The sequence below is a fragment of the Triticum aestivum genome, chromosome 6D, assembly GCF_018294505.1.
Source record: "Triticum aestivum cultivar Chinese Spring chromosome 6D, IWGSC CS RefSeq v2.1, whole genome shotgun sequence".
Classification (NCBI taxonomy): Eukaryota; Viridiplantae; Streptophyta; class Magnoliopsida; order Poales; family Poaceae; genus Triticum; species Triticum aestivum.
Window position 1 is genome coordinate 104,088,008 of NC_057811.1, and position 26,445 is coordinate 104,114,452.

Here is a 26,445-nt window from a genome sequence, read left to right on the forward strand (position 1 = left end):
CACACCCGCTACGCGACAGGCAAACAACCAGCGGTAAGAAGAAAAAACCCGTCTGTCGCTATCTATCCTCAGCTCGATTGCAATTTAGAGCATCTCCAGCCGCGCCCCCAACAGGCCCTCCCCAGGCGTTTTTGCCGCGCCGGCGCCGAAAAAACGGCCCAGTTGCCCCCCAGAAGCCCGTTTTTCGCCGGCTCGGGCCGAAACTGGTGCCGGCGGACCCAGGCAGAACCCGGTGCCCTGGGGGGCGCTTGGGGCGCCGGCACAAGCGAAAAAGGCGCGTGGGTCCGCCCTGTCGGCGAGTCGAGCGCCTCTTCCCGCCGTTTCTTCCCGCTTTTCCCCACTTCCCTCCCATTCTCTCCATTCCTCCCGCCAATCTCCCTCCCGCTCGTCTCCCAGCCGGCCGCCATGCCACCGAAGAAGTACGTCGTCCCCCGCGCCGCGTCAACCGCGACCGCCTCCGTCGCCCAGCCGAAGCAGAGGAAGCCAAGGGCGCCGCCGTCCAAGCCACCGGGCATGACAAACGTCGAGTGGAGGGCGAAAGTTCAGCGACGGGAGGCTGTCACCGCCGACCGGCGGAATAGGGCAATCGCTAAGAAGGCCCGTGACAACGCGGCGCGTGCGGCTGCGGCTTCGGCGGACCAAGCCGAGGCCGAGGCGACTCGCGTGGGGATGATGAATCCACCCGGCAACGACGCCCAGTACGCGCCCTGGGGCCAGCAAGGCGTCGGCTCTCCGTCGCCGCAGCCATGGGGATGCACGCCCTCGCCGGGCTACGCCGACGGGGACGCGCACGGTGGGTTCAACCCCAACATCACCTTCCCCCATGGACACCCGGCCCAGCGCACGCCCTCGCCCGCCTTCGCCGGCGTGCAGTACCCTCCATACAACTACTCGCCGCCCGCCTACGCTTCCTCCCCGACGCCCCCTCTCCGCCGTGGTGCGCTGCCCTTCTCGCACCTCGGCGACACCGACGAGTCCGAGGCCGACATGGACGACATCATTGCGACAGGCTCGGCCGCGGCCACCGCGTCTCCCGGGTTCGTCACCCCGGACGACACGGTGGATCTCAGCGGCGGCATGGATGGCGAGCTCGGCTACGTCTACGGCGAGGAGGAGAAGGAGGAGGAGGACGAAGGGAAGGAGGAGGATCCGGCGACTGTTCCGGCGAGGAGGCGCAAGAAGAAGAAGCGGGCGGCCAGGTCCGGCGAGCCGCGCATCAAGTGGGCGTCCAAGGAGGAGGAATGCCTCGCCGAAGCATGGAAAGTTGTCTGCCTCAACCCGACCACCGGCATGAACCAGAGCATCGAGACGTATTGGGAGCGCATCAAGGCCGAGTTCGACGAGCGCAAGCTCGTCGACCCCTACTTTAAAGACGTCTACATGCAGCGTGGGGCGAAGGTGATGGCGAACCATTGGGGGCGTATCCAGGGGGCGTGCAACAAATGGCATGGGATCGTCGAGGAGGTCGCGGCTCGCCCGGAGAGCGGCGCCAGCGTTGAGGATCAGGTATGGCACGCCGGTCTCCCGCCTCTCTTCTCCGTGTGCGCCCGCCAACAGTTTGTTCCTCCGCGCAGTTGCTGCTCATGTTCGCCATGTATCGGCAGGGCAACAACGACGCCGAATTCAAGTACCTCCACGTTTACAAGCGCATTGACAAGTGCGAGAAGTGGGCGGAAGTCCGGCGCACCCTCGACAAGGCCAAGGAGACCTACAAGCCGGACGCGCCGACTCCGGGCGCGTTAGAAGGGCGGTCGGACGGCAACAAAGGTGCCAAGAAGGGGAAACACACCGACGCGGCCACCGCTCGAGTGCAGGAGTCCATCGAGCACTGCCTCGCCGACGCACAAGCCCGGGCCGCCCTTCGTGAAGAGAAGACCGAGGCGCGGTGGTCGGCGTTGATGTCGAGCAGCGCCGTCAAGCTCGACCTACTCCGAACCAACGTCGCCGCGAAGAAGAGAAACACCGACCTGGCTTTCTCGCTGGGCGGGGCGGACATGCTCCAGAGCAACGACGAGGCGGTCAAGGCGTGGTACTTGACGGAGCCACTACTAGGAAAAGGGCTATAGATGATATGGACACTAATGGCGCACCAGACATGTGGTGCGCCACTACTATATACTAATGGCGCACCATGTGTTGGTGCGTCATTAGTGTCAAATACTAATGGCGCACCACATCCACGATGCGCCACTAGTAACAATTTTTTTAATTTTTTTTCAAAACTAGTAATGGCGCACCAGGGGATAGTGCGCCATTACTAGTTAAACTAGTAATGGCGCACCACATCCACGGTGCGCCACTAGTAATTTTTTTTCAATTTTTTTTCATTTTTTTTCAAAACTAGTAATGGCGCCCCAAGGGATAGTGCGCCATTACTAGTTTAATGGCGCACCACATCCACGGTGCGCCACTAGTAATTTTTTTTAATTTTTTTTTTCAAAATTAGTAATGGCGCACCGTGGGAGTGGTGCGCCATTACTAACTTGACCCAAAAAATCCACCGAATGCCCCCCCCCCCCCCACCCCGTAGACCGCCTTTTCAGTTTTAAAAGAATAAAAGAAAATGATGAAAATGTCAAAAATAAAAGAAAATAAGTTTCCCATGTGATATGTGGTCTAGTTGTTGGGAAAATTTACAAATATGAATTTCGACTTTATTTGCAAAATCTCTCTGGAATTTGTAAAATGGGCATAACTTTTGCATACGAACTTAGATTAAAAAGTTTTCTATATGAAAAATCATCTACTCGAAAAGTTACATCGAATTTAACCGGGGAACCCCGTTAAACATTTTCAAAATCCTCAAAAACCTAACAGAAAAAGAGTTACGGGGCTTTCAAGATCTAGAGGCAAAAAATTTCAAACTTACTAGTGGCGCACCGTTTGTGCGCCACTAGTAACAGAAAAAAAAATTGGTTTTGAATTTTTTTTCAAAAAATGATACATAATATGACCGGGAAGTTTGAAATATTTTTCAAAATTTTATCATACTCATGAACATGAACAAAGTCCTAGACATCAACAAGGTTTAATAGGATTGATATGGTAGATATATCAACAAGTGCCTGTTAAGTGAGGTGGTGATATTGACCCGAGATTAAGCCATAGTGACCCGAGATTAAGAAAAAAACGAAAAAAAATTTGAAAAAAAATTCTGAAAAAATATTTGAAAAAAAATTGTTACTCTGCGCACTTCTATTAGTAATGGCGCGCCATGGGCTATACTAATGGCGCACCTGTAGTGCGCCATTAGTAGGCAAAACAGGTGCGCCACTAGCATGCCTTTTCTAGTAGTGAGCGTGGCCTCATTCTGAACCAGCTTCCCTCGACAATGCCGCCCACGCCGACGCCGCCGCCAAGCCCGAGCGATGATGCCGCCAAGACTCTCCGTAGCACAGAAGCCATGCCGACGCCGCCTAGCACAGAGACCCCGCCAAGCCCGCGCACGCCGACTCCGCCGACGCCGGAGGCCGACCTCGCTGTCTGATGCGCACGCGCGTCCTTTCTGCTTTTTGTACGCCGAACTTTTCATTCGATCGTCGAACTTGCGACCGCTTGATCGCTGGATTTGTGGCGTCTATTTTGTGAGCGGGAATGAGACTACGTTTGAATTTGCCGCGGCTGGGGGCAGCGCCTGGGGGAGTGGCTGGGAGCTAGGTCGCCCCAGGGGCCAATCTAGCGCCGGTTCGTCTCCATGCCGCTCTTTTTCGGCGCCCTGAGGGGCTGAACGGCTGGAGATGCTCTTAGTCGCCTCGATCCCCTTCCTCGCCGACGCGGATGCTCATGAGCTGGACGGAGTAGGCGATGCCGTCGAAGTACGGGAGCGGCAGGGCTGGCTGGTACAGGGGCTTGTAGTTGAGCGGCGGAAGGTGGGCAGGTCGCTGTTGGAGTCCAAGGAGCAGCACGCCGGCATCGTCGCGGCCGAAGATGTAGCACGAGAAGTGTGGGGTGCTGCCCCGCGAGACGAAGGAGAGGGCGCCTCGGTTCATGCCCAGCAGCCCGGCGCTCGGGACGCCGTCCGGGGACGAGTCGAACACGGAAGCAATGCAGCGGAACGCCGCACACAACGGCGGAAACGTCGGTCGCGAGCGCGCTGTCAAAGGAGGACCCGTCCGCGTAGGAGAGCGATACGCTGCACCTGCTCGACGCCCCGTTGCAGGCCGAGGCGACGGAAGGTCACGGGAGCGGCAATGTGCGGAGGCGCAGGGCACGGCGACGAAGGTGGCCGAGCTCCTCGGGCCGAAGGACATCACGTTGTTCCTGGCGTAGAGCAGCAAGGACAGCTCGCTGCCGGTGTCGAGCACCATGGTGATGTTCTGCGGCGGTGAGCGAGACAGTGAGGGTGACGTTGTGGTGGAACCACATCTTGCTCGACTGCCATGGCAAAACTGCTTGCACAATGAACAGGTTGATTCTCCATGTCAGTCCTTGTCTGCTACATGGTCGTGGATAGGAATCTTGGAAGGGAGCCTACATGTAATGTAATTACCACAATTCTAGAAAGAAATGAGCAGGCTTTTGCAGATTTTAGGTCTCCTTTTCTTCTAGCAAATTATCACATTTTGGGGTCTATTTGATGGTTTCGGAACATCATGAACTAGACCTAGAACTAGAACTACCATGAGAGAATTCATAACATTGATTTTCATTGTGGTTGGGATTTTTTAGATAACTTCGCGCAAGCTAATGCGTCTTTGTTTGTGATGTAAACAGGACAAAAGGGAATTTAGGGCTTGTTCAATAACACTTCGGCTCCAAACCCTATCAACTCTACGCCAGAGCCGGGTCAAACGCGACGACTCCCGGAGTTGAACTCCTGGCTGCTAGGTCGTGGCGTATTGTAATATTTGTGGACTTGAACTCCCGGAGTTGAAAAAAATGTTGATCAAAAGCAACTTTAGAATGATGTTAGTCATTTGAGAGTCATGATAGCCATATTAGAAAATCATTCGTTTAGTAATAGTCACAATAGGCAATTTGACAACAAATTTGCTTCTTGTAGCCCCAAAATTGCTCAACATAGCATCAAAGTTGCTCGAAGAAATAGTTTCTCGAAGGCAACTTAACATGTAATGCTAGTCAACTTGACCGTCATGATAGCCAACTTATGGGAGGACCGAGTTGATAGATAGTCACTATATGCAACATTGCAACAAAGTGCTTCATGTATCACCAAAGTTGATAGATAGTCATGGCAGACAACTTATAGGTGATGCTAGACAACTTGTTAGTCATATTAGGCAACTCAAAAGAACATTGGACTGATAGGCGGCCATGATACATAACCTAACCGTAAGTTTCTTACCTTAATTCAAAAGTTACCTCCCCGTCCACCAAAATTGTCTATCTGACAAGAAAAATAGTTCATCAAAAGAAACTTCATAGGTGGCGCTAGGCAAGTTGACGTTCATGATAGCCAACTTATAAAAGCATTGATTTGATATGTAGCCATCATAGGCAGCCTAGCGATGAGGTGTGTTATGTAGCACCAAAGTTGATAGGTAGTCATGGTAGGCAACTTACAGGTGATGGTAGGCAGCTTATTAGGCAACTTATAGGTGATGGTAGGCAACTTGCTATTCATCGTAGCCAACTCAAAAGAACACTTTGATGATATGTGACCATGATACACAACCTAAGCGAAAGATTCTTACTTTAATACAAAAGTTGCCTCTCCGTGACACGAAAGTTGCTTGAGATTTTTTTCGTCAAAAGCAATTTCATAGGAGACACCAAGCAACTTGAGGTCATGATAGCCAACTTTATAAGAGTATTGAGTTCATAGGTAGTCATGATAAGCAACGAGGTGGGTCATGTAGCACCAACGTTGATAGATAGTCATGGTAGGCAACTCACAAGTGATGTTAGGCAATTTGGTAGTCATCGTAGCCAATTCAAAAGAACATTAGGATGATAGATGACCATGATACACAACCTAACCGGAAGTTTCCTACTGTAATACAAAAGTTGCCTCTCCATGGCACCAACCTTGCTTGAGAGAAAAAAGATCGTCAAAAGCAACTTCATAGTTGACACTAGGCAACTTATATGTCATGCTTGACAACTTGGTATTCATCGTAGCCAACTCAAAAGAACATTTTGATGATAGGTTACCATGATACACAACCTAAGCAAAAGTTTCTTACTTTAATACAAAAGTTGCCTCTCTGTGGCATGAAAGTTGCTTCAGAATTTTGTCGTCAAAAGCAATTTCATAGGAGACGCTAAGCAACTTGAGGTCATGATAGCCAACTTTATAAGAGCATTGAGTTCATAAGTCATGATAAGCAACAAGGTGGGTCATGTAGCACCAACATTGATTTGTAGTCATGGTAGGCAACTTACAAGTGATGCTAGGCAATTTGGTAGTCATCGTAGCCAACTCAAAAAAAAACAATAGGATGATAGATGACCATGATACACAACCTAACCGGAAGTTGCCTACTTAATACAAAAGTTGCCTCTCCGTGGCACCAAAGTTGCTTGAGAGAACAAAAAAAGGTCGAAAGCAACTTCATAGTTGACACTAGGCAACTTATATGTCAAGCTAGGAAATTTGGTAGTCATTGTAGCCAACTCAAAAGAACATTGAGATGATAGGTGATCATGATACACAACTTAACCGAAAGTTGCCTACTATAGTTCAAAAGTTGCCTCTCTGTGGTAGCAAAGTTGCTTGAGAAACGAAGTTCATCAAAAGCAAATTCAAAGGTGACGCTAGGCAACTTTACAATCATGATAGCCAACTTTATAAGAGCATCGAGTTGATACATAGTCATGATAGGCAAACTGGCAACACGTGCTTCATATAGTAGCAAAGTTGATAGGTAGTCATGGTAGACAACTTACATGTGTGCTAGGCAATTTGGTAGTCATCATAGCCAACTCAAAAGAACATCTGGATGATAGGTGACCATGATATACACCCTAACCGAAAGTTGCCTACAGTAGTACAAAAGTTGCCTCTCCGTGGCACCAAAGTTGCGCGAAGAAAAAAAATTCGCCGAAACATATCGATATGAGATCTAGTTTTTGAATAGCTCATCGCCAAGAATCTAACGGTGAAAACGGATCTTAATTTTGATGCTCCGTTCAAAAGTTATGACTTTAAAAAAAAATTGAACACACAAAATAATTACACATGGGATAAAATCTTTCTTTTTTGAAGTGGATTTTACATCATAGCATTAGGACAAAATCTTACCTATTTGGGGTGTGTGCTCGGGAATGCTAGGGAGCACACGTGTGCTCCCTAGTCGTGTCCTTGATTATTATCATCACTAAGGCATGTCATGTCGAGCCTGATCAAAGGCATTCATAAGCTCAAGAGAACAAGCCAAAAGTTGCGCACTCTTTTCTGGTTTTTTGTATATTATTTTCATGTTGCTCTTTGTGATTGATCATTGTTATCACTTAAGGAATGTTGAGTCCTACCAAAGGCTATTTTATAAGCTCAAGAAAACAAGCCAAAAATTATGCATCTTGAGCAAGACCCTCTTTGCAAACTCAAAGGTCCAATTTCAGATGGCCTTCGAGGTCATCATTCTTCACCTAGATATGGCACAAGAACAAAAAGAGCTTAGTCCGGAAGAGAGAGACCTTCTTAAAAGACTTGAAAAGAAAGATCATTAGGCTGGTCGTGCTTGAGAAAGCTAGGAAGCGACAAAACCTTAGAAAAACTAAGAAAAGGAAATGCCAACACCCGCTATTTTCATTCGTGTCAACCATATAAGGAGGAAGAACTTCATTAATCATCTCAAACACAACAATGGTTGGGTTACCGAACATGGGCATGGGGGAAAAGATTGTCTACCGACACTTCAATAACATTGCTTAGAAAGGCTCTTCACATAACATTGACATCAATTCAGGGATCATTCCCACTCCCAATTGTGACCTTCATGATCTTGGTGAGGCCTACACACCGAGGAGGAAGCAAAGACATTCGGGTTTGCCATGCCATGTGACAAGGCGTCGGGGCCGGTTGGTCCATGGGTGAGTTTTCCATGGTATGTTGGAACACTAACAAGCCAGATATCATGCTTGACATCAACTATTTTTTGGGTCCGGTGCATAGTTTCAAGTTTCATGGAGGCCTCAGAGTTTAAAATCTAGACAAATTTGTCGTCTCTCTATTGATAGGACAAAGAACAATTAACATAAAAAAGGTTAATGAAAAGTGAGAAAATGAGATGGGGCCATACACAATATCTTATCTTATCCTATGTACCTAAATAGTTCATTCACACTATCTTTATTATCTTAATATGCACGCATCCCACTTTATCATACATGACACCTCATCAAAGGTCCACTCAACATGCATGGGAAAAGATTTTCTATTATATCAAGCTGCTTATACTCAAATTTTTTCTGACTACACAATAGTTTAATACAAAATAATATGTATTCTTAGTTTGTCTCATATAGTATTAATTCAATTATCCACAAGCTATAACGTGCGGGGTCTTCTCTTGTACTATATCTAAATAGCGAACCTCACTAATCTATTTCTCTTAACATGCAAAAATGCCACCTGAGCATGCAACATTAAAAAAACCACCTCAACATGCAAGCATGCAAACATGCATGCTCCACTCTATCAAGCTATTTGTATTTAATAAATACTTTGGAACTATACAATAATATAATGTAATAAATCATATGTATTTTTAGTTTTAGTTATCATATTATTACTTCAAATATTTATGTTTTGATACAAACTAAACTTATTAAATATATTGCAAAAACATTTCCGTAAACAACATGTGGGGTGGGGTATCATCTAATATTGAGAGAGCCGGATACCGCACACTCGACGAGATTCCTATTGTAGTCAATCCAGATGTGCCACTGACCTAGCCAATGGGCTACTGCCCTATAGTTCTCTTAAGAAAGGTTCTTGAGTGAAATAATGCCTTCCCTCACTCCCCTCAACCCTCGTTGCTAGCACAATCCATTATTGTCCCTCGGCGTGACAATCCACTCTCTACCTAACGTCTAACACCAACTTCCTTTCCTCACTGTCGTTCTTTGTCATGAGCGCCTCCAGGTCCGCCCGATTGTGCAGATGCACCATGCCATAGTCACTATCGGCCACTATGTGACAGACGATGGCAAAAGGGACTGATGCCACCGAAAGCTACAACGACCAACGACAAAAGATGCAGAGAACCACTGAATGCTGCACCCGATGATAGCGGAAGTGCGACTAGCCATTGAATGCTAGTATGCTACAACCGGCGATGATGAAAGCTGCAACATGCTACCAACACGAATGGTGTTGTTGCGAGGAGCAACACCGCCACACAAAGCCTTTCCGTCGCCGCGCCGCAATGTTGCGAGCGACAACTACGACCAGCAAGGGTTGGATTTGCAACCAGTGGCCGGGAGCGATGAGCGGCGCATGGCGATGCTTCAAGCGGCGTGCGGTCGAGCCGTGTCGGCTGTCAGCGATGCTTCGTGCGTTGTGCGACGAGTTGCGACAAGTCGGCTACGCTTTGACTGCGTGGCGAGTTGGCAGGGAAATATCAGGTGCTCACATCCTTGTGGTGCTCCCATGCTCCAATTAAAAAACAATTTAAATGTTTCAAATTTCTAGAAGAAAATATGAATGTTCACAAGGAATGTGACTACAACTCCTAAAATTTCTGATCCAAACTCCAAATGCACATTTAGAAAAAAAAGGTGAAATCTAAAATGAACAGTGCCAAAAAAGACAAAAGCAACATTGACAATGTTCACATCTGAATTTGTCTTCTTTGTTTCTCAATATGCATTTTGAGTTCGGATATGAAATTTTTAGAGGTCGTAGTCACTTTTTCTTATAAAAGTTCACGTATTTTTCAGATTTTTAAAAACATTTTAAAACGATTTTTTAAAATGAAATTGGAGCATGGGAAGCACCCTAAAGACAGGAGCACGTGATATCAGCTCGCATCCTTCCTATAGTGTAAATTGCACTAGGCCGGGCTGCATCTAGGAAAACGATCGATCCGAGCGTTTTTAGCGGGCCTGACTGAGAGCGCTTTAAGTTTCATAAGATCCAGTTTCACTTTCACGTGCAAGTTAGGGGAACCAAACAGCTCAGTACTTAGTCTTTTAAAGTCTGATTAGACTTGATGCAGCCTACCAAACGCGTCACATGTGAATTGTGCGGGTGGTTAACGGGGAGATAGGAAGGAGAGACGACCCAAGTTTTTCATCCAACGACCACATGCGCCCCAATCGCACGGCTGGCCAGTGACCGATCAGCGCCCGAGATAGGTCACCCGACGCAACTGCTGGCAAAAATTAAAAAAAAAGGTCCCACGTGGAAAACCTCACCTGCGTTGAGCACACTCGTGTTCCCTCGACCCAGCGGCGGGCACGCTGGACACATCCGCGACCCGATCCACCCACCAGACGCGGCGACTCGGTCCCACTCCCCAGCCCCTCTCTCTCGTCTATCCGTCTTCCTCCCGAGCTCGACAAAACAAAACGTGCAGGTTACTCGTGCCGGTAGCTTCACTCTTCCACGTCTCTTCTCCCCCCACCCCCTCCCCCTCTCCGATCCATCGATCCCCAGGTCCTCGCGGCCGGGTCAGCCATGGCGGGGTCGATCCGCGTCACCATGGAGGTGGGCGCAGACGGCGTCGCGCTCATCACCATCTGCAACCCGCCAGTCAATGCCCTGCACCCCATCAGTAACGCCCTCCTCTCCGTTCCTCTTGGGGTTGGGGTGGGTTTCCGTCGGGGCTCCTCCCGCTAGTCTAATGCCGTGCGCCGGTTCGGCTCTCCCCGTGCAGTCATCCAGGGGCTCAAGGAGAAGTACGCGGAGGCCGCTGATCGCGACGACGTCAAGGCCATCGTGCTCACCGGTGAGATCCTCTTCGCTGGTGGACTCTGTTTTATGTAGTTGTTGGACGAATTGATGTTAGGAAGTACTAGTAGCAATTTTGTTTTGTTTTCTGTGAAATTCGATAAACACCCAGCTATTTCTGTATTATACTAGGACCAATTAGGATGGTACTGGAGCTGTCGCCATCGTGTCATTTCATTTGTGCTGATCCCAGTCATCTTAGTGGTGGCGTTGCTTCAGTTTTTCAGTCAGCGTTGCTCGAGTTATTTTTAGGATGCTAGCCGCTTGGCTGAAAGTGGGAATCTCGCTAAAATTGTTAACTGAAGTACGAAGGGAGCTGCTCCTTGTCATAGAATTTTGACTGCACGGAAGCTCCCCTGCTTCTGCACAGGTCAGAAAATGGGGAGCGGGTGTAAGTGCTTCTACTGGAAGGACATAGCCTGAGAGCATCTCCAGCCGCGCCCCCAACAAGGTCCCTCAGGCGATTTTTCGGCCGCCGGCGCCAAAAAAACGGCCCAGTCGCGCCCCCAAGGGCCCAGTTTTTGCCGGCTCAGGCCGAAATTGGCGCCAGCGGACCCAACCCGAACCCGGCGCGCTGGGGGGCGCCGGGCGAATCGTTTTTGGCGCGAAGAGCCGCGGGCCCCCCTTGCCAGCGACTCGACTCTCTTCTCGCCGCTTCGTTGTCCTCATGGCCTCGTTCCCCGCGGCGAATCAATGCCAAAGCTGCGCGCGCTGCCGCGCCGCCATCTTCACGAGGACGAGGCTCGCCTCCTTTTCGAGGCCGAGTACCCGGTCCCGCCGGACATGCGGGTGCCCGGGGCGTGGAGGATCAGCGCCGGCGGCGTGCCGGTGCCACCACCACCCACCGGGGCGGCGCGGCGTGCAGAGATCGCACGTATCCGCGCGTCCCTGCCGCGGGCGGCGAGGGAAGGCCTGCGGTACACCCCCGACAGCCCGCTCTGGGAGCCCTACTTCCGCCGCCGCCACGCTGAACAGCTCGAGGCGACGAACGGCGTCGTGCCCTCCGGCAGGCTCAACTCCGAGGGCCGGCGCCGGTGGTGGGGCGTGCCCGGCCGCACGTGGAGGCCGTCCTCGAGTACATCGAGGGCGGCAACACGCCGCGCCTCGAGTACCCCTCTCCCCCGTCCTTCTCACGCCGCCGTGGGACCTCCTGGACGCCGAGGCGCATGGAGCGGCCCGGGGCGTCCTCCTCCTCGTCCGGCCGCTCGTCCGGCTCTCCCTGCCTCCGCCCCGTCAAGCCGGAGCCCCAGGACACGCCTGTCAGCGCGCGCACCCGCAGCTCCGGCGTCCGCATCGGCGACTCCACCCCCCCTCCGGCTGCTTCGTCCTCGTCGAGCCCAAGCCGGAGCCCGGCCTCCCCCCGGAGTACGAGGAGATAGCCCGGCGCGGCTTCTCCGACGAGGAGGCCCTACAGTGGGCGCGGGACGACTACTACCGCGACGAGATGGTCCGGCAGCGCCGGGCCCTGGAGGAGATAGAAGCCCGCAAACGTGGGCGCGAGGACGAGCACGGCGTCGTGATCCTCGACAGCGACGACGACGAGGACGCCCCCGGACCGTCCAACTCGCCGCGCCAACCAGGGGAGGGATGCAGCAGGGACGGCGGCGGCGGAGGCGGCGACTACACGCGGTTCTACAGCCTCCTCGGCATGTAGAACTGCAAGGGCGGGCGGCGGGCGGCGAGGAGCGGCGAGGGAGACGGCGAGGAGTGGCGATGGAGACGGCGAGGAGCAGCCCCTAGCAGTTTTTTTTTCTTTTTTTGTAAAATATGTTTAAATTTGAACGAACTCGCCGATGTTTGCGCTAAATTTGAGCCGTGTTTGCGCCGTATTTAAGTTTTTCAAAAAAACGTGGGCGCCGCGACTGGGGGGCATCACGCCCCCAGCGCGCGGTTTAGCGCCGGTGCGCCCCCAGGGGGCGATTTTCAGCCCCTCCCGGGGGGCCAACGGCTGGAGATGCTCTGACTATAATCTGGATAGGAGACGTATATGGTACTATGCCTGACCTACCACAATAAGAGGCATACTTCTTTTTTGTCACTGCACACACAGAGGGGGCCTTCCGGCGCAGTGCATTCGAGGGATGTGGGCAAGGGGTTAAAAAAGATCAATTCATGAAACTTGCTATTTCTGATACTTCTTGCTGTTCTGTATTATTATTACTTTAAAATTTTATAGGTGCTGCGGGGAAATTCTGTGGAGGCTTCGATATCAATGTCTTCACAAAAGTTCATGAGACTGGTAAGGGGTGTCTTCATTAGCTTTTTTGGACAAACTATTTTATTTTCTTACACATTGAACATGGGTTTGCACTTTGCAGGAGATGTGTCACTTATGCCTGATGTATCTGTTGATCTTGTATCAAACATGATGGAAGGTTTGGCATTTTTGTTTCTTGTTTTTTCATAGTTTCTATTATTATTTATGAATGATGGAACTCTTTAGGTACCACTAATTTGTATTGAGATCACAATATCTGGGCCTGATTGTGAAAACCTCTTTACATGTAGATGGCAAAAAGCCTTCTGTTGCTGCAATTCAAGGCCTTGCTCTTGGTGGTGGTCTAGAGTTGATTATGGTCTCTCATTTTTGTTGCTATCCCATAGAACATTTTTACAGTGATTTATCATTTTTAACTTGTAGCTGAACCTAAGTCCTGTTTATCTTATAAACGACAAATTTTTTAAAAAAAATTTGTCAGGGTTGTCATGCTCGGATATCTACCCCTGAAGCTCAACTTGGATTACCAGAGCTAACTCTTGGCGTGATTCCTGGATTTGGAGGTAGGGAATTAGGGATACATCTTTTTCCGGCAGCTTGAAATAATGATTTTATTTGCTTGCTTTGTATTGGGTTCTGAAACCTTTTCACTTATCATGTAGGAACTCAGCGTCTACCGAGGCTTGTAGGTCTGCCCAAAGCAATAGAAATGATGCTGGTAAGTCTAATCTATCTTCTGTGTAACTTGTTATGCTGCCCTAGCTGCGTCAAATAAACTTCGTCTCCTTAGTTGATTAACATATGCAAAGTACATTAACCTAGAGGCATATAATAGTGAAAGCCAATTTTAAGTTAGTGGCTTGAGTTATATTCATTCATATTCAACCATGATAGTATAAGATTTTCAAAGAACAATGAATTTTGAAAAACTAAAGCATAAATAAGAATCTCATTTCAAATTGTTAATGCCTGGTACATGTATGTAGCACCGAACATATTAGACACCCAATATTTTTTTGAACCACAGTGTGTATTAATCGTCCATGATGTAATGACGATCATCTGGAAATTAGTGTCAACCTATGTTCTTTCTTACTCTTATCATGTTCAATTATAATTAATGCATTCATAACATTTGCTTCAGCAATCGAAGTTCATTACGGCGAAGGAAGGAAAAGAACGTGGTCTTATTGACGCTCTTTGCTCCCCTGATGAGTTGATAAAAATGTCACGTTTTTGGGCTCTGGAGATTGCAAATTACCGCAAACCTTGGATAAAATCTCTTGGCAGAACAGATAGGCTTGGTTCACTGTCTGAAGCTCGTGCTGTATTAAGTATGGCAAGACAACAAGCAAAGAAGGTTGCACCAAACATGCCACAGCACCAGGCCTGCCTAGATGTTGTTGAAGAAGGTGTACTGTATGGAGGCCAGTCTGGTGTTGTGAAGGTTTGAATTTCCTATTTGTCTTAGTACATACTCTAATACCATCTATGTGCTTCTCTTAGTCAAACATTTAGCTGGGCACCATATCTCCCCAGAACTTCTAGAGATTAGGCTGGAATATGCCCTAATTTATTAATTGCTGATAAGCATAAGGTAAGAAAGCCCCTAAGCAGCCATGTCTCTACAGTCAGTTTCTCAGAAGAACTTAGATTTCTTAGCTGAATTTTGCCCAGGGTAACAAATTAACTTGACAGTTACGTTGGTATCAGTGCTCTGCATGACTTAGGCTCCATTCGGCATTGTGTTGGATTATGCTAATCCAGCTTATCTACGCAGTTTTATCTAGTTTACTGTTTGTATCCCTACTTCCACAGCTTCTTTAGCAGCATATTATAAAACAAGTTCAGCACAACACAATTTAGCAACCACAGGCTGAGCCTTAAAAATAATACTAACAAACTTTGATGTAGACAACAATTGTTTCTTCGTTCTGTTCTTATTACTTATACATGTGTTTGGTGAAATCTACCTAAATAATGCAGGAAGCCAAGGTTTTCAAGGAGTTGGTACTATCAACAACGTCAAGGGCACTTGTCCATGTATTTTTCGCCCAGCGTTCCACCACTAAGGTTGCCCTCCTATTTACCTTCTCTTTTCCTGATTCACTTCTCATGTGTTGCCACTGTCTTGATTTTGCATTACATAGTTAGCCTAACTTGGAAATACTTCCAACCCTTTGTTTTTAGTTATTTTATAAGCAGTTACACTGCGTCAATGCCTATCTGCAACTCCTTGGTTATATTTATTTCTACTATCAGAGAACAAAAGTAGAACTTTTAGAGCTCTTTTAACTTTCTAAATGCACTAGCATACCTCTTAAGAGGTAAGAGCAGGCACATCCAAACTGTCTGCCGGTATTGGTAACAAATAGTATTTTTTTTCCTAACCTGCTACTACCGTTAACTTTGATCTCCTTACAAATGAAAAGTGTAATTAATTTACCTTAACCTTGGTAATTACCATCACCCATTAAAAAGAAAATGGATCATGGCTAATCTTGTTTTTTCAGTTGTAGAACATAACTAAACAATATATACAAGCATGTGCTATCACATGTAATGTTACAAGTTCTTTTGAGTACAGCCTTTGCCCACAGATGCATGTCGTTACAAGCTGTTATTATTTTTCATGTAATCAAATAAGTACTTCAAGACATTTTCAGTTTTTCACCCTTCAAATTAACTATGTGAGAAGCAAATTCTGCTACGTGAGAAGCAAATATCGGGTTCTGAAATATAATCATGTAATTTTCATATTTGAATAAACCCATAGCTCCCCCGCAAAAAAAGAACAAACACATAGCTCATATGCACGACCATGTTTGAAAAAAATACTTAACTTATTCGTATAGTAGGAATGCGTAGCAATATTTGCATATTATCAACTGGTGAATTTTCAGTTATATTATTTCTTTGTATGCTAAATATCCAAATATATAAGCCAGTTGTACCTATTTAGGTCATGGATGACTTATCACCTTCTAGGAGCGTCTTAATTATTTTCAAACTTCTACATGTATGCTTACTGCAATATTTCCCCTTCTGTTCTTTGTGACCCAAATTAATTTCTTGTCCATTTATTTGTGTAGGTGTTAATTTTTGTTTGTACCACCATCCAACCAGACTACGTTACAGAATATGATACATGATCTTAACTAACCATGCAACCAGACTACGTTACAGAATATGTATGATGCATGATCTTAACTAAGCTTTGCTCAAATTGCATGCCATATGTGAACACATCAAAGCTAAATTGCTGCAAGGATGCCATTTGATGTGTCAACTTTTGTTTTGCCCTCTTTGGTTATTTGTAACCTGGTGCACTGTCTGACTCTTACAGTTGATTTTTTTAGGTACCAGGTGTTACTGATATTCAACTCAAACCTAGGAAAATAAGAAAAGTTGCTGTTATTGGTGGTGGTCTTATGGGCTCTGGAATTGCAACCGCCCTTCTTGTTAGCAATATATCTGTTGTCCTCAAGGAAGTAAACCCTCAATTTTTGCAAAGGGGACAAAAAACAATAGCAGGTCAATTTTGTGAAACTACTGTAGCATTTATTGGGAATTTCTTTCTGATGGATATTGGATTTTGATTTCTTGTTGGTGTAATATTTAAACATCAAGTTATTATAAATGATGTTACTGAACAACACCGATGATCTTTTGCACAGGAAATCTTGAAGGCCTTGTCAAAAGAGGCTCACTGACCAAGGATAAAATGAGCAAGGCAATATCACTTCTCAAGGGTGCATTGGATTATTCAGATTTCAAGGATGTTGATATGGTTATTGAGGTTGTCCTCATATAATTTATGATTTACTCAAGACAAATAGTTGTGCATATTATTTAGGGTCCCTCTAGTGTGTGAAACTTATATTCATGACATTGTAGTGCATTAATGAATCTTATGAAGGTTTCCATAAAATTATTATAGGGAATTTTAATAGATAACATTGTATGGTTATGCAATCTATTACATAGTCACATAGCACATTTGCTTGTTAGGTTCTGATGCCACAGATCTTCTCTTGTAGGCTGTTATCGAGAAGGTTCCTTTGAAGCAATCAATTTTTGCTGACATTGAGAAAATCTGCCCACCACATTGCATACTTGCAACGAACACGTCCACCATTGATTTGAATATTGTCGGCGAGAAGACAAATTCTCAAGATAGAATTATAGGGGCTCATTTTTTCAGGTTTGTCTTTCTCTTTTGAGTTATTTTTTAACACTCCCTGATAACTAGCAGTGTTCCAACTTAAGAAGTGTGCTTAGGACTTATGAATGAAGGCTACTGGAACCGTCAACACTTCACATCATAAAATTTGTTAACACATGCATGTAACTATCGAATCATTGACACCATATATTGGAATTTAACTGCATGCATCTAATTTACGGCGGGACAGCAAACTTATTCTACATAGAAGGAAATTTGATTGTTATGCTAACAATGAAGTTATCCTGAGCGCTAAGTGTTAATGTGTGAACTTTTCATGGAAGTTCCATAATATTCTAAAGTTACTAGATGTAGGACAGGGCTATTCTTGATGACTCTTTACTGCATGATAATTTTTTCCGATGCTAATACTCCTTACAATTCAAACACAAGGCAATGACCGAACAAAACCTTTTCACAAGTATTATTTCTGAAGGAATATCCAAAAATAAATCATAACCCGTTCTTCCAAATGGATAACCATCATCAATTCCTGCAGGAAAAAAATGTATAATCTATTGTTCTGCTCTTTAATCAATAGCAAAATGATGTTTGCATGTCCCAAACGACAAGTGGGCAATTTTGTTTGATTTAGCACAATTTCAAGTTAGATGCCTTCATAAGGTAGTAGATGTTGCAATATGTTCTTATAAGAATCTATTTTGGGAAGTTATGAGAAGCTATTTCTATTGAACTTTCATACAAATGTTCGGAAAATATGTTACAGACATGGAATTGTGGAAATAACTCTCCTTGAATTTTACTGAATTGGATGATATATCATTCCTTAAAGCTTTACTTGCTTATTGAGAAGGCGACTTGCTAATTTTATGTTATTTACAGCCCTGCTCATATTATGCCCTTGCTTGAAATTGTCCGGACGGAAAGGACATCACCACAAGCTATCCTTGATCTCATTACAGTTGGGAAAATAATAAAGAAGGTCCCTGTTGTGGTTGGCAACTGCACAGGCTTTGCAGTAAATCGTACATTTTTTCCTTACGGACAAGCTGCTCATCTTCTAGTTAGTCTTGGAATTGATCTTTTCAGAATTGATCGAGTAATAAGTAACTTCGGCATGCCAATGGGACCTTTTCAGTAAGTGCTTCGACTCTGTTTTTATGCTCATGTGTGGAATGATGGCCAATGGTCTCAAATTAAGTTCCTTATGTGAATGAGCATGCAAATATTCCCATTCAACTATAGACAATTTGTTTTCTATTTTTTGATGAAAATGTTCCAGTATGTATTGTCCGCTCACTTACCTAGAATAAAATGGATGCAACCCACTTCAGAGCAATTTTACTATAATCTTATGGTCCACTAAGAGTCTATGAGCATGTAGTTGTGATAATATTACTCAAGGAAAAAAGGGCAACTTATTAGGATATTTGCAATCCACCTAAAAAAAGAATATTTGCAATCAAAGAATTTGAACTTAATCAATAATATCTGCACAAATATATAGATCAAGCATTATTCACTCTAAATAATGTTGTAGTATATGTTAAATAGAAGTTGATGGTGAAAGTTGTGTTCTGCTTTAGAGACCATGTCAATTTCAAAATAATTTACTGACACTTTATTTGTGATATGCTTGTTGTGCCTTAGCTAACTTGCTATACAATGGACAGAACAGTGCAGTGCTCAGGCATCATCCATTGACTGTTCCAAAAAAATTAATCATGATTCACATGAGTTCTTATGTTTGGCTGTTTCCATTCCCCTGCAGACTCCAAGATGTAGCTGGATATGGAGTAGCTTTGGCAGTAAAGGATATATATGCAGCTGCCTTTGGAACACGGAATTTTCGCTCTGGTCTAGTGGAATTGATGGCAAAGGATGGACGGCAGGGTATGCTTCTGAACATGCTTTTGCTCCAGCTATGACTAAGAGTGGAATAGTTACTGCACCATTCGCATATATGCATTTTTCACTATTGAAATTTCCCTGTTACTTTACAGGAAAAATCAATGGAAAAGGTTATTACTTTTATGAGAAGGGTGGGAAGCCAAAGCCTGACCCTAGTGTTCAACATGTGATTGACGAGTACAGAAGACAGACAAAGACAATATTCGGTGGAAAGGTTTCCCTTCACTCTTTCTAACTGTCTGTGACATTGTTTCTGCATCTACTAAAAAATGCGTGCTATCTCATTTGTTAATGGAAGGTTTTTCTGATGTTGATACATTGACTTGCTTGCAGCTTGTTACTTTATCGGATCAAGATATATTGGAGATGGTTTTCTTCCCAGTCGTTAATGAGGCATGCAGGGTCATGGATGAAAATGTGGTCATCAGGGCTTCTGATCTTGATATTGCATCTGTCCTTGGGATGGGCTTTCCCAAGTACAGGTAGGCAACTGCTGCTTATCTCTGACTGTCCTAAATCCTAGTTTACCACTGACAATCTGCATTCACTCGAAATATGATTAAATTTGATATACAAGTTGAGATTCTACTGCTGGCTATAAGCTATTTTTACAACTAATGAACCTAATTTAATACTCCTTCTGTCCCATAATATAGTGCGCATTGGTTTTTGCGGAAATCAAGTTTCACAAACTTTGACAAGTTAATCGGAATATATATATATATATATGTATGTATATATACACATACATATATATATTTATAATACAAATATATACCATATGAAAATATATTTCATGATTAACCAATGGTTGATTTGGTATTCCAGATATTGATAAAATTTTCTGTAAACTTGGTCAAAGTCTGACTTCGAAAAATCATAATAATCACTATATTTTTGGGACACAGAGAGTACATACGTAGGCTAGCATTGTCTGTCTTATATCAGAACAGATTTAAGGCCGATCGATTAGGAGCGGTAGCGGGTGAGCGGCTGGCGTGCACGTGAGAAGAAACAGAGGCACGCGCGGGAATAAGTGGCGGTAGGCGAGAGCACGAGTGGGTGGGTGTGGGCGAGATCCATGGGAGCACACGAGCATGGGCGGGTGCGCGTGGGAAGTGGTGTCATCCAGCTGGGTGGGGGCAGGCAGGCAGTCTGAGTGTGGGCGTCACACGAGGGAAGCAGGTGGCTTCAATCCTGGATAGTGCGGGCTTCACGGCTTCAATCCGAGCATGGTAGTGCGGGCTTCACGCGGGGGAGACGGCTGTGGGCTTCGATCGGAGGAGAGCAGGGACAAGCTGGAGCGAGTATGTGGTCGAGGTGATGGAAAAGCAGAACCGAGGGAAGATCGACCGAGAGAGAAATCGATCTGGAAGAGACCGACCCGACGAGATCGATCGAGGGAAGGACGCGCTGCGGCGTCCAGAGTGAAAAAATAACCCCTAAACTGTGAGCTCTGATACCATGTGAGGAAATATGCAACTTGTATTTCCATGAGGCCATAGGTCAATATATATACACATGCAGGTGTGGTAAATTTGCAGAAAACCCCTTATACAGTGGGGATATTACATGGCTATATATATAATTGTAACAAGCATTTGAAGCTAGTGAGTTAGCTCTATAGCTGATTATTTTTTAAATTGCCATGTTCTTATCTTCTGCTCAGTTTAGCTGATAGCTTTAGTGATACTCAAGCAGTTTTTAGTTTAGTAAATATATCTGCAACCTATAATTTACCCAATGTAGGATACAGTTCCTGTTAGTTGTAGTCCTCTGTACAATGTGTATTTTGTCATTCAATTTTACTGTCAATTGAAGGAGGTGTGGTGGTTACTTTGGAGTATTAGTTGTAATCTGTAGTCTTTTAATGAAGGGGCGGCCTCATCTTCTGGGCTGATACGGTTGGAGCATCTTATATACATTCAAAGCTTAGCAAATGGGCTGAAATTTACGGTGATTTCTTCAAACCATCATCATACTTGGAGGAGAGAGCGAAAAGCGTCCGACCACTGGTACACTCTTGCATTCTCACTCTTTCTGATGGATTATCTTATCATAACTGACTGACTAAGTCCGACTTGTTGCATATAGATTTTGTGATTACATTTTACATACAAATAATGATAAACATAAAATATTCAAGATTGTCATATTTATAATCAGTGTATGACTTGTTTAACATAGTCTGCTGTGTCATTGCTGGAAATTATTTATTGACTTACAGTAAAAAAAAATCTGACCGGCAACTGTCATCAGTCTTGTTTTTTCAAGGCTGTTCGTCCACACACGGAAAATACTTGCATAGTACTAGTAGTTGAGAAGCTGGAAAATTAGTAGGTACTCCCTCCGTCCTTTTGACACTATACTAGTATCAAAAAGCGTCCTATATTATGGGACGGAGGGAGTAGATTTTATTTGGGATATGTTCTGGGTTATTGTTAAACAGTGAGAAGTTTCATAGTTGTTGTTCCAAAAGTGGATATATGATAACAGCGTGATGGCAGAAGTTCAAACTGGAGTTCATTTTCTGACCCCTACCCATGCCGTGCATCTTTTGACATAATCATTTTGGGGCATGCTGTCAATTGATTGAAATATTGGGTTGCTCCTATCCTTTTGGTTTTGTAACGTTAAGCCTATCAATCTTGTTGGAAATTAAACATGCCAAAATATCCGCAGGGCGCGCCGAAGACGGCTCAGCAAGCTCCGACGAGGTCACGCATGTGAGGTTCAGCATATGAGGCACTTGGCACGGTTTCTGCTTGAACAGCGTCAACACTGCCTTCGGCACATATTTGGTGGTACTCAGAAGGACCGCCAGGGCTGATACAACAATCAGAATAAATAAATGTCTAAGCAAACCTTTCTGATTGTAGTTCCCATGCCTCATAACTGTAAATCTGTAACTATATGGTACTGTGATTCTGTTGCAAGTAGAATAAAGAGCAGGTGTATGCTGTATTTGTCGAAGTGTACAACAGAGTCGGACACAGGGGGTTTGGAACTCGGCGCTATATGAGCCGGCAATCTGTTTTCTGATTAGTGCGCGTCGAATGAGCGTTCCCATAAATTAGTTGGGAAAAGAGCATTACGGCTATTTATAGTAATCGACTCGACGCTTGTCTAGACTAGAACCCAACCCAACGAAATTTACCCACCATTTTCCTTTTCTTTTCACCGCATACGGATCTCGCTCGCTCGTAGGCTTCGTTTGTTTGGTGCAGCTGCCGCTAGTCCGCCCGAAATTTGACGTCTTGGGGCAGCTTCAGACTGAAGTCTCTCTGCGGTCTTTATACTTGGAGCATGTTCGGATGCTCTCCGCTCCTCAGCACTGGCCCCGGTTACAGTGCCGTTAGAGCATCTCTAGCAAGAGACCCCGTATGATATCTAGATTCGCAAAATAACCGTCAAAATATTTGTCCGCGTGAAAAAATCTGCCTGATCAGACCCTGCAAACGCGTCGGACCCGTAAAATTCTATGCGGGGGGCGCCAAAATTCGAACACAGGGGGTTTGGAACTCGGCGCTATATGAGCCGGCAATCTGTTTGCTGATTAGTGCGCCAATACATTGGTCGAATGCGCGTTCCCATAAATTCGTTGGGAAAGAGCAACACGACTATTTAAGCTGTGTTCGGCAATCATTCACTACGGAGCGGAGTGTGTGGAGCACCCTTTTTAGCCGCTCGCCAAAATACAGCTGCATGCGCTCCGCTCCACAGCGGAGTTGCAAAGAGGAGGGATTCCGAACAGCCTCTTATAGCACTCAACTCGACGCTTGTCTAGACTAGAACCCTTATGGCACTGCGGCCGCCACTCTCCGCCACAGCCTGAACCCAACGAAATTTACCCACCATTTTCCTTCCTTTTTCCACCCTTTTCTTTTCACCGCGTACAGATATCGCGCTCGCTCGTAGGCTTCGTTTGTTAGGTGCAGCTGCCGCTAGTCCACCCGAAATCTGACGTCTTGGGGCTTCAGACTGAAGTCTGTCTGCCGTCTCACAGAGGAGACGGAGTAGGTTATATACTCGAGGTTTGTTTAATACGTATAATAGTAGTGGTTTGATTTAACCACTTGCATGTTTATGGACTAAAGTGTTCCTCCCTGCAAAGGTTATCACCGGTGCATTCTACTCTTTGCAAATATTGGGGCTATGCGGCTTCATATAGATCTTGTCTGGTTACAGGAACTTCGTAGGCTGGTAATTACGTATTCGCAATTTCAAAGCAATTAGTTTATTCTGCATCCTCCGGTTGTATAGGGACATGTACGCTTAGTGTGGGGATCAGTGTGTTCGCGGTCGAAGTCACCGGTGACCAGGCAACCAACTCTTTCGTGGCCTCAAGACTGAGAAGAACACTTGAGGAAACCTGTGTAGGAGATAGGTATTACAGAAATCTTGTATAAAACTATACCACCAAAGTGGTTGTAGTTTAGTGGTGAGAATTCCATGTTGTGGCCGTGGAGACCTGGGCTCGAATCCCAGCAGCCACATCTTATTTTTCTTTCTCTTTTCCCTATATCACATAAACTGTAAGTTAGTCTACAGATAATTGTTGTGGGTTCCCTTTCAAAGTTGATGAAACTGATTGTTACAAACCTTTGGCACAAATCATTGCTTTTATCATCTAATGAGATTCATATAATCTGATATGACTGTGTGTGTTCCGTGCTTGTCATTTCACTTCCTGTGATTAAATTATGGTGTTGGCACCATTGCAAATGACTCTCTTTCGCATCAGTAATACTGCTTGAATGGTAGATGATACTACAGAATCCGGTACCCTTTATGATCAAATAAGAAAGACCATGTTTTTTCTTTGTTCGTGCTTTGTTCATTGCACTATTGAGCCACATCTTATTTTTCTTTTTCTTTTCCCTATATCACATAAACTGTAAGTTAGTCTACAGATAATTGTTGTGGTTTCCCTTTCAAAGTTGATGAAACTGATTGTTACAAACCTTTGGCACAAATCATTGCTTTTATCATCTAATGAGATTCATATAATCTGATATGACTGTGTGTGTTCCGTGCTTGTCATTTCACTTCCTGTGATCAAATTATGGTGTTGGCACCATTGCAAATGACTCTCTCTGTCGCATCAGTAATACTGGTTGAATGGTAGATGATACTACAGAATCCGGTACCCTTTATGATCAAATAAGAAAGACCATGTTTTTCTTTGTTCGTGCTTTGTTCATTGCACTATTGAGCCAGATAGACATCTCCATGTTGGCAAGCTTATGAAAAAAGGGGAAATACTCACTTAAGCCAGATTACATATTTTACAGATGAGATTCATACAATCTGATATGACTGTGTGTGTTCTGTGTTGTTCTGTACTATACCACCAAAGTGGCTGTAGTTTAGTGGTGAGAATTCCACGTTGTGGCCGTGGAGACCTGGGCTCGAATCCCAGCAGCCACATCTTATTTTTCTTTTTCTTTTCCCTATATCACATAAACTGTAAGTTAGTCTACAGATAATTGTTGTGGGTTCCCTTTCAAAGTTGATGAAACTGATTGTTACAAACCTTTGGCACAAATCATTGCTTTTATCATCTAATGAGATTCATATAATCTGATATGACTGTGTGTGTTCCGTGCTTGTCATTTCACTTCCTGTGATCAAATTATGGTGTTGGCACCATTGCAAATGACTCTCTCTGTCGCATCAGTAATACTGGTTGAATGGTAGATGATACTACAGAATCTGGTACCCTTTATGATCAAATAAGAAAGACCATGTTTTTCTTTGTTCGTGCTTTGTTCATTGCACTATTGAGCCAGATAGACATCTCCATGTTGGCAAGCTTATGAAAAAAGGGGAAATACTCACTTAAGCCAGATTACATATTTTACAGATGAGATTCATACAATCTGATATGACTGTGTGTGTTCTGTGTGTGTTCTGTACTATACCACCAAAGTGGCTGTAGTTTAGTGGTGAGAATTCCACGTTGTGGCCGTGGAGACCTGGGCTCGAATCCCAGCAGCCACATCTTATTTTTCTTTTTCTTTTCCCTATATCACATAAACTGTAAGTTAGTCTACAGATAATTGTTGTGGGTTCCCTTTCAAAGTTGATGAAACTGATTGTTACAAACCTTTGGCACAAATCATTGCTTTTATCATCTAATGAGATTCATATAATCTGATATGACTGTGTGTGTTCCGTGCTTGTCATTTCACTTCCTGTGATCAAATTATGGTGTTGGCACCATTGCAAATGACTCTCTCTTTCGCATAAGTAATACTGGTTGAATGGTAGATGATACTACAGAATCCGGTACCCTTTATGATCAAATAAGAAAGACCATGTTTTTCTTTGTTCGTGCTTTGTTCATTGCACTATTGAGCCAGATAGACATCTCCATGTTGGCAAGCTTATGAAAAAAGGGGAAATACTCACTTAAGCCAGATTACATATTTTACAGATGAGATTCATACAATCTGATATGACTGTGTGTGTTCTGTGTTGTTCTGTGCTTGTCATTTCACTTCCTGTGATCAAATTATGGTGTTGGCACCGTTTCAAATGACTCTCCATTTCGCATCAGTAATATTGGTTGAATGGTAGCTGATACTACAGAATCCGGTACCCTTTATGATCAAATAAGAAAGACCATGTTTTTTCTTTGTTCATTGCACTATTGAGCCAGATAGACATCTCCATGTTGGCAAGCTTATGAAAAAGGGGAAATACTCACTTAAGCTAGATTACATATTTTGTTCTGATTTTTTTTCACCCATGCTATTCAGTTGATTCATGCTCTAACTTGATATCACGCGGTCATCTGCGATGTATGATCTGATTATGCCATGAACAATTTCAATAGCATGTCTTCTGATGTCATTGGTACAATTCTCGCAAGTGCGCCGATGGGTAATTCAAGCATGAACTTTTTGTTCGTCAGCCAAGTCTGGTGTGTGACTGATGAATCTTAAAATTCAGCTTGTGTTCGCTTGATGAAGCAATACATGTCATCACGATGAGTTGCTATGTGATCTGATGGTATTTTGAACTGTTGTTGTGTTGAGCCGGTTAGTTTTAATAAATTATTGATAATTGTTGCCATGTTGAGAAGTGTTGCTAGTGGGAGGAGCAACCGAACAAACTTTAAGTGGGGAGGGATCAGACCCCCTAGTCGAATGCTTCCATGTGGGGTAGGATGGAGACAAGGGGTTTACCCAAATCCTGGAGGGATTAGACCCACCAGGCAGTGTCAGAGCTTAGTGGGGGCCAACCCGGTCCGCCGCTCCCAGC

At 44.9% G+C, this 26,445-nt stretch overlaps 1 protein-coding gene and 3 non-coding genes across 4 annotated transcripts; all 4 read left to right on the forward strand.

The window, feature by feature from the left end:
* The first annotated feature begins 10,426 nt into the window (after positions 1-10,426).
* On the forward strand, positions 10,427-22,221 carry LOC123143868 (peroxisomal fatty acid beta-oxidation multifunctional protein). Its single transcript, XM_044562868.1, has 18 exons — positions 10,427-10,685; positions 10,788-10,859; positions 13,038-13,100; positions 13,180-13,236; positions 13,370-13,437; positions 13,561-13,642; positions 13,742-13,797; positions 14,224-14,526; positions 15,066-15,152; positions 16,439-16,613; positions 16,757-16,878; positions 17,120-17,283; positions 18,148-18,402; positions 19,037-19,158; positions 19,269-19,390; positions 19,510-19,658; positions 21,053-21,191; positions 21,859-22,221. Exons 1-18 carry the CDS (start codon positions 10,589-10,591, stop codon positions 21,904-21,906), a joined length of 2,181 nt encoding a protein of 726 aa, XP_044418803.1. The 5' UTR covers positions 10,427-10,588; the 3' UTR covers positions 21,907-22,221.
* Positions 22,222-23,600: 1,379 nt separating this feature from the next.
* Positions 23,601-23,672, forward strand: TRNAH-GUG (transfer RNA histidin (anticodon GUG)). The gene has a single exon. It is a non-coding gene; the product is annotated as a tRNA-His (tRNA).
* Positions 23,673-24,534: 862 nt separating this feature from the next.
* On the forward strand, positions 24,535-24,606 carry TRNAH-GUG (transfer RNA histidin (anticodon GUG)). Its single transcript has one exon. It is a non-coding gene; the product is annotated as a tRNA-His (tRNA).
* Positions 24,607-25,107: 501 nt separating this feature from the next.
* On the forward strand, positions 25,108-25,179 carry TRNAH-GUG (transfer RNA histidin (anticodon GUG)). Its single transcript has one exon. It is a non-coding gene; the product is annotated as a tRNA-His (tRNA).
* The last annotated feature ends 1,266 nt before the right edge of the window (positions 25,180-26,445 follow it).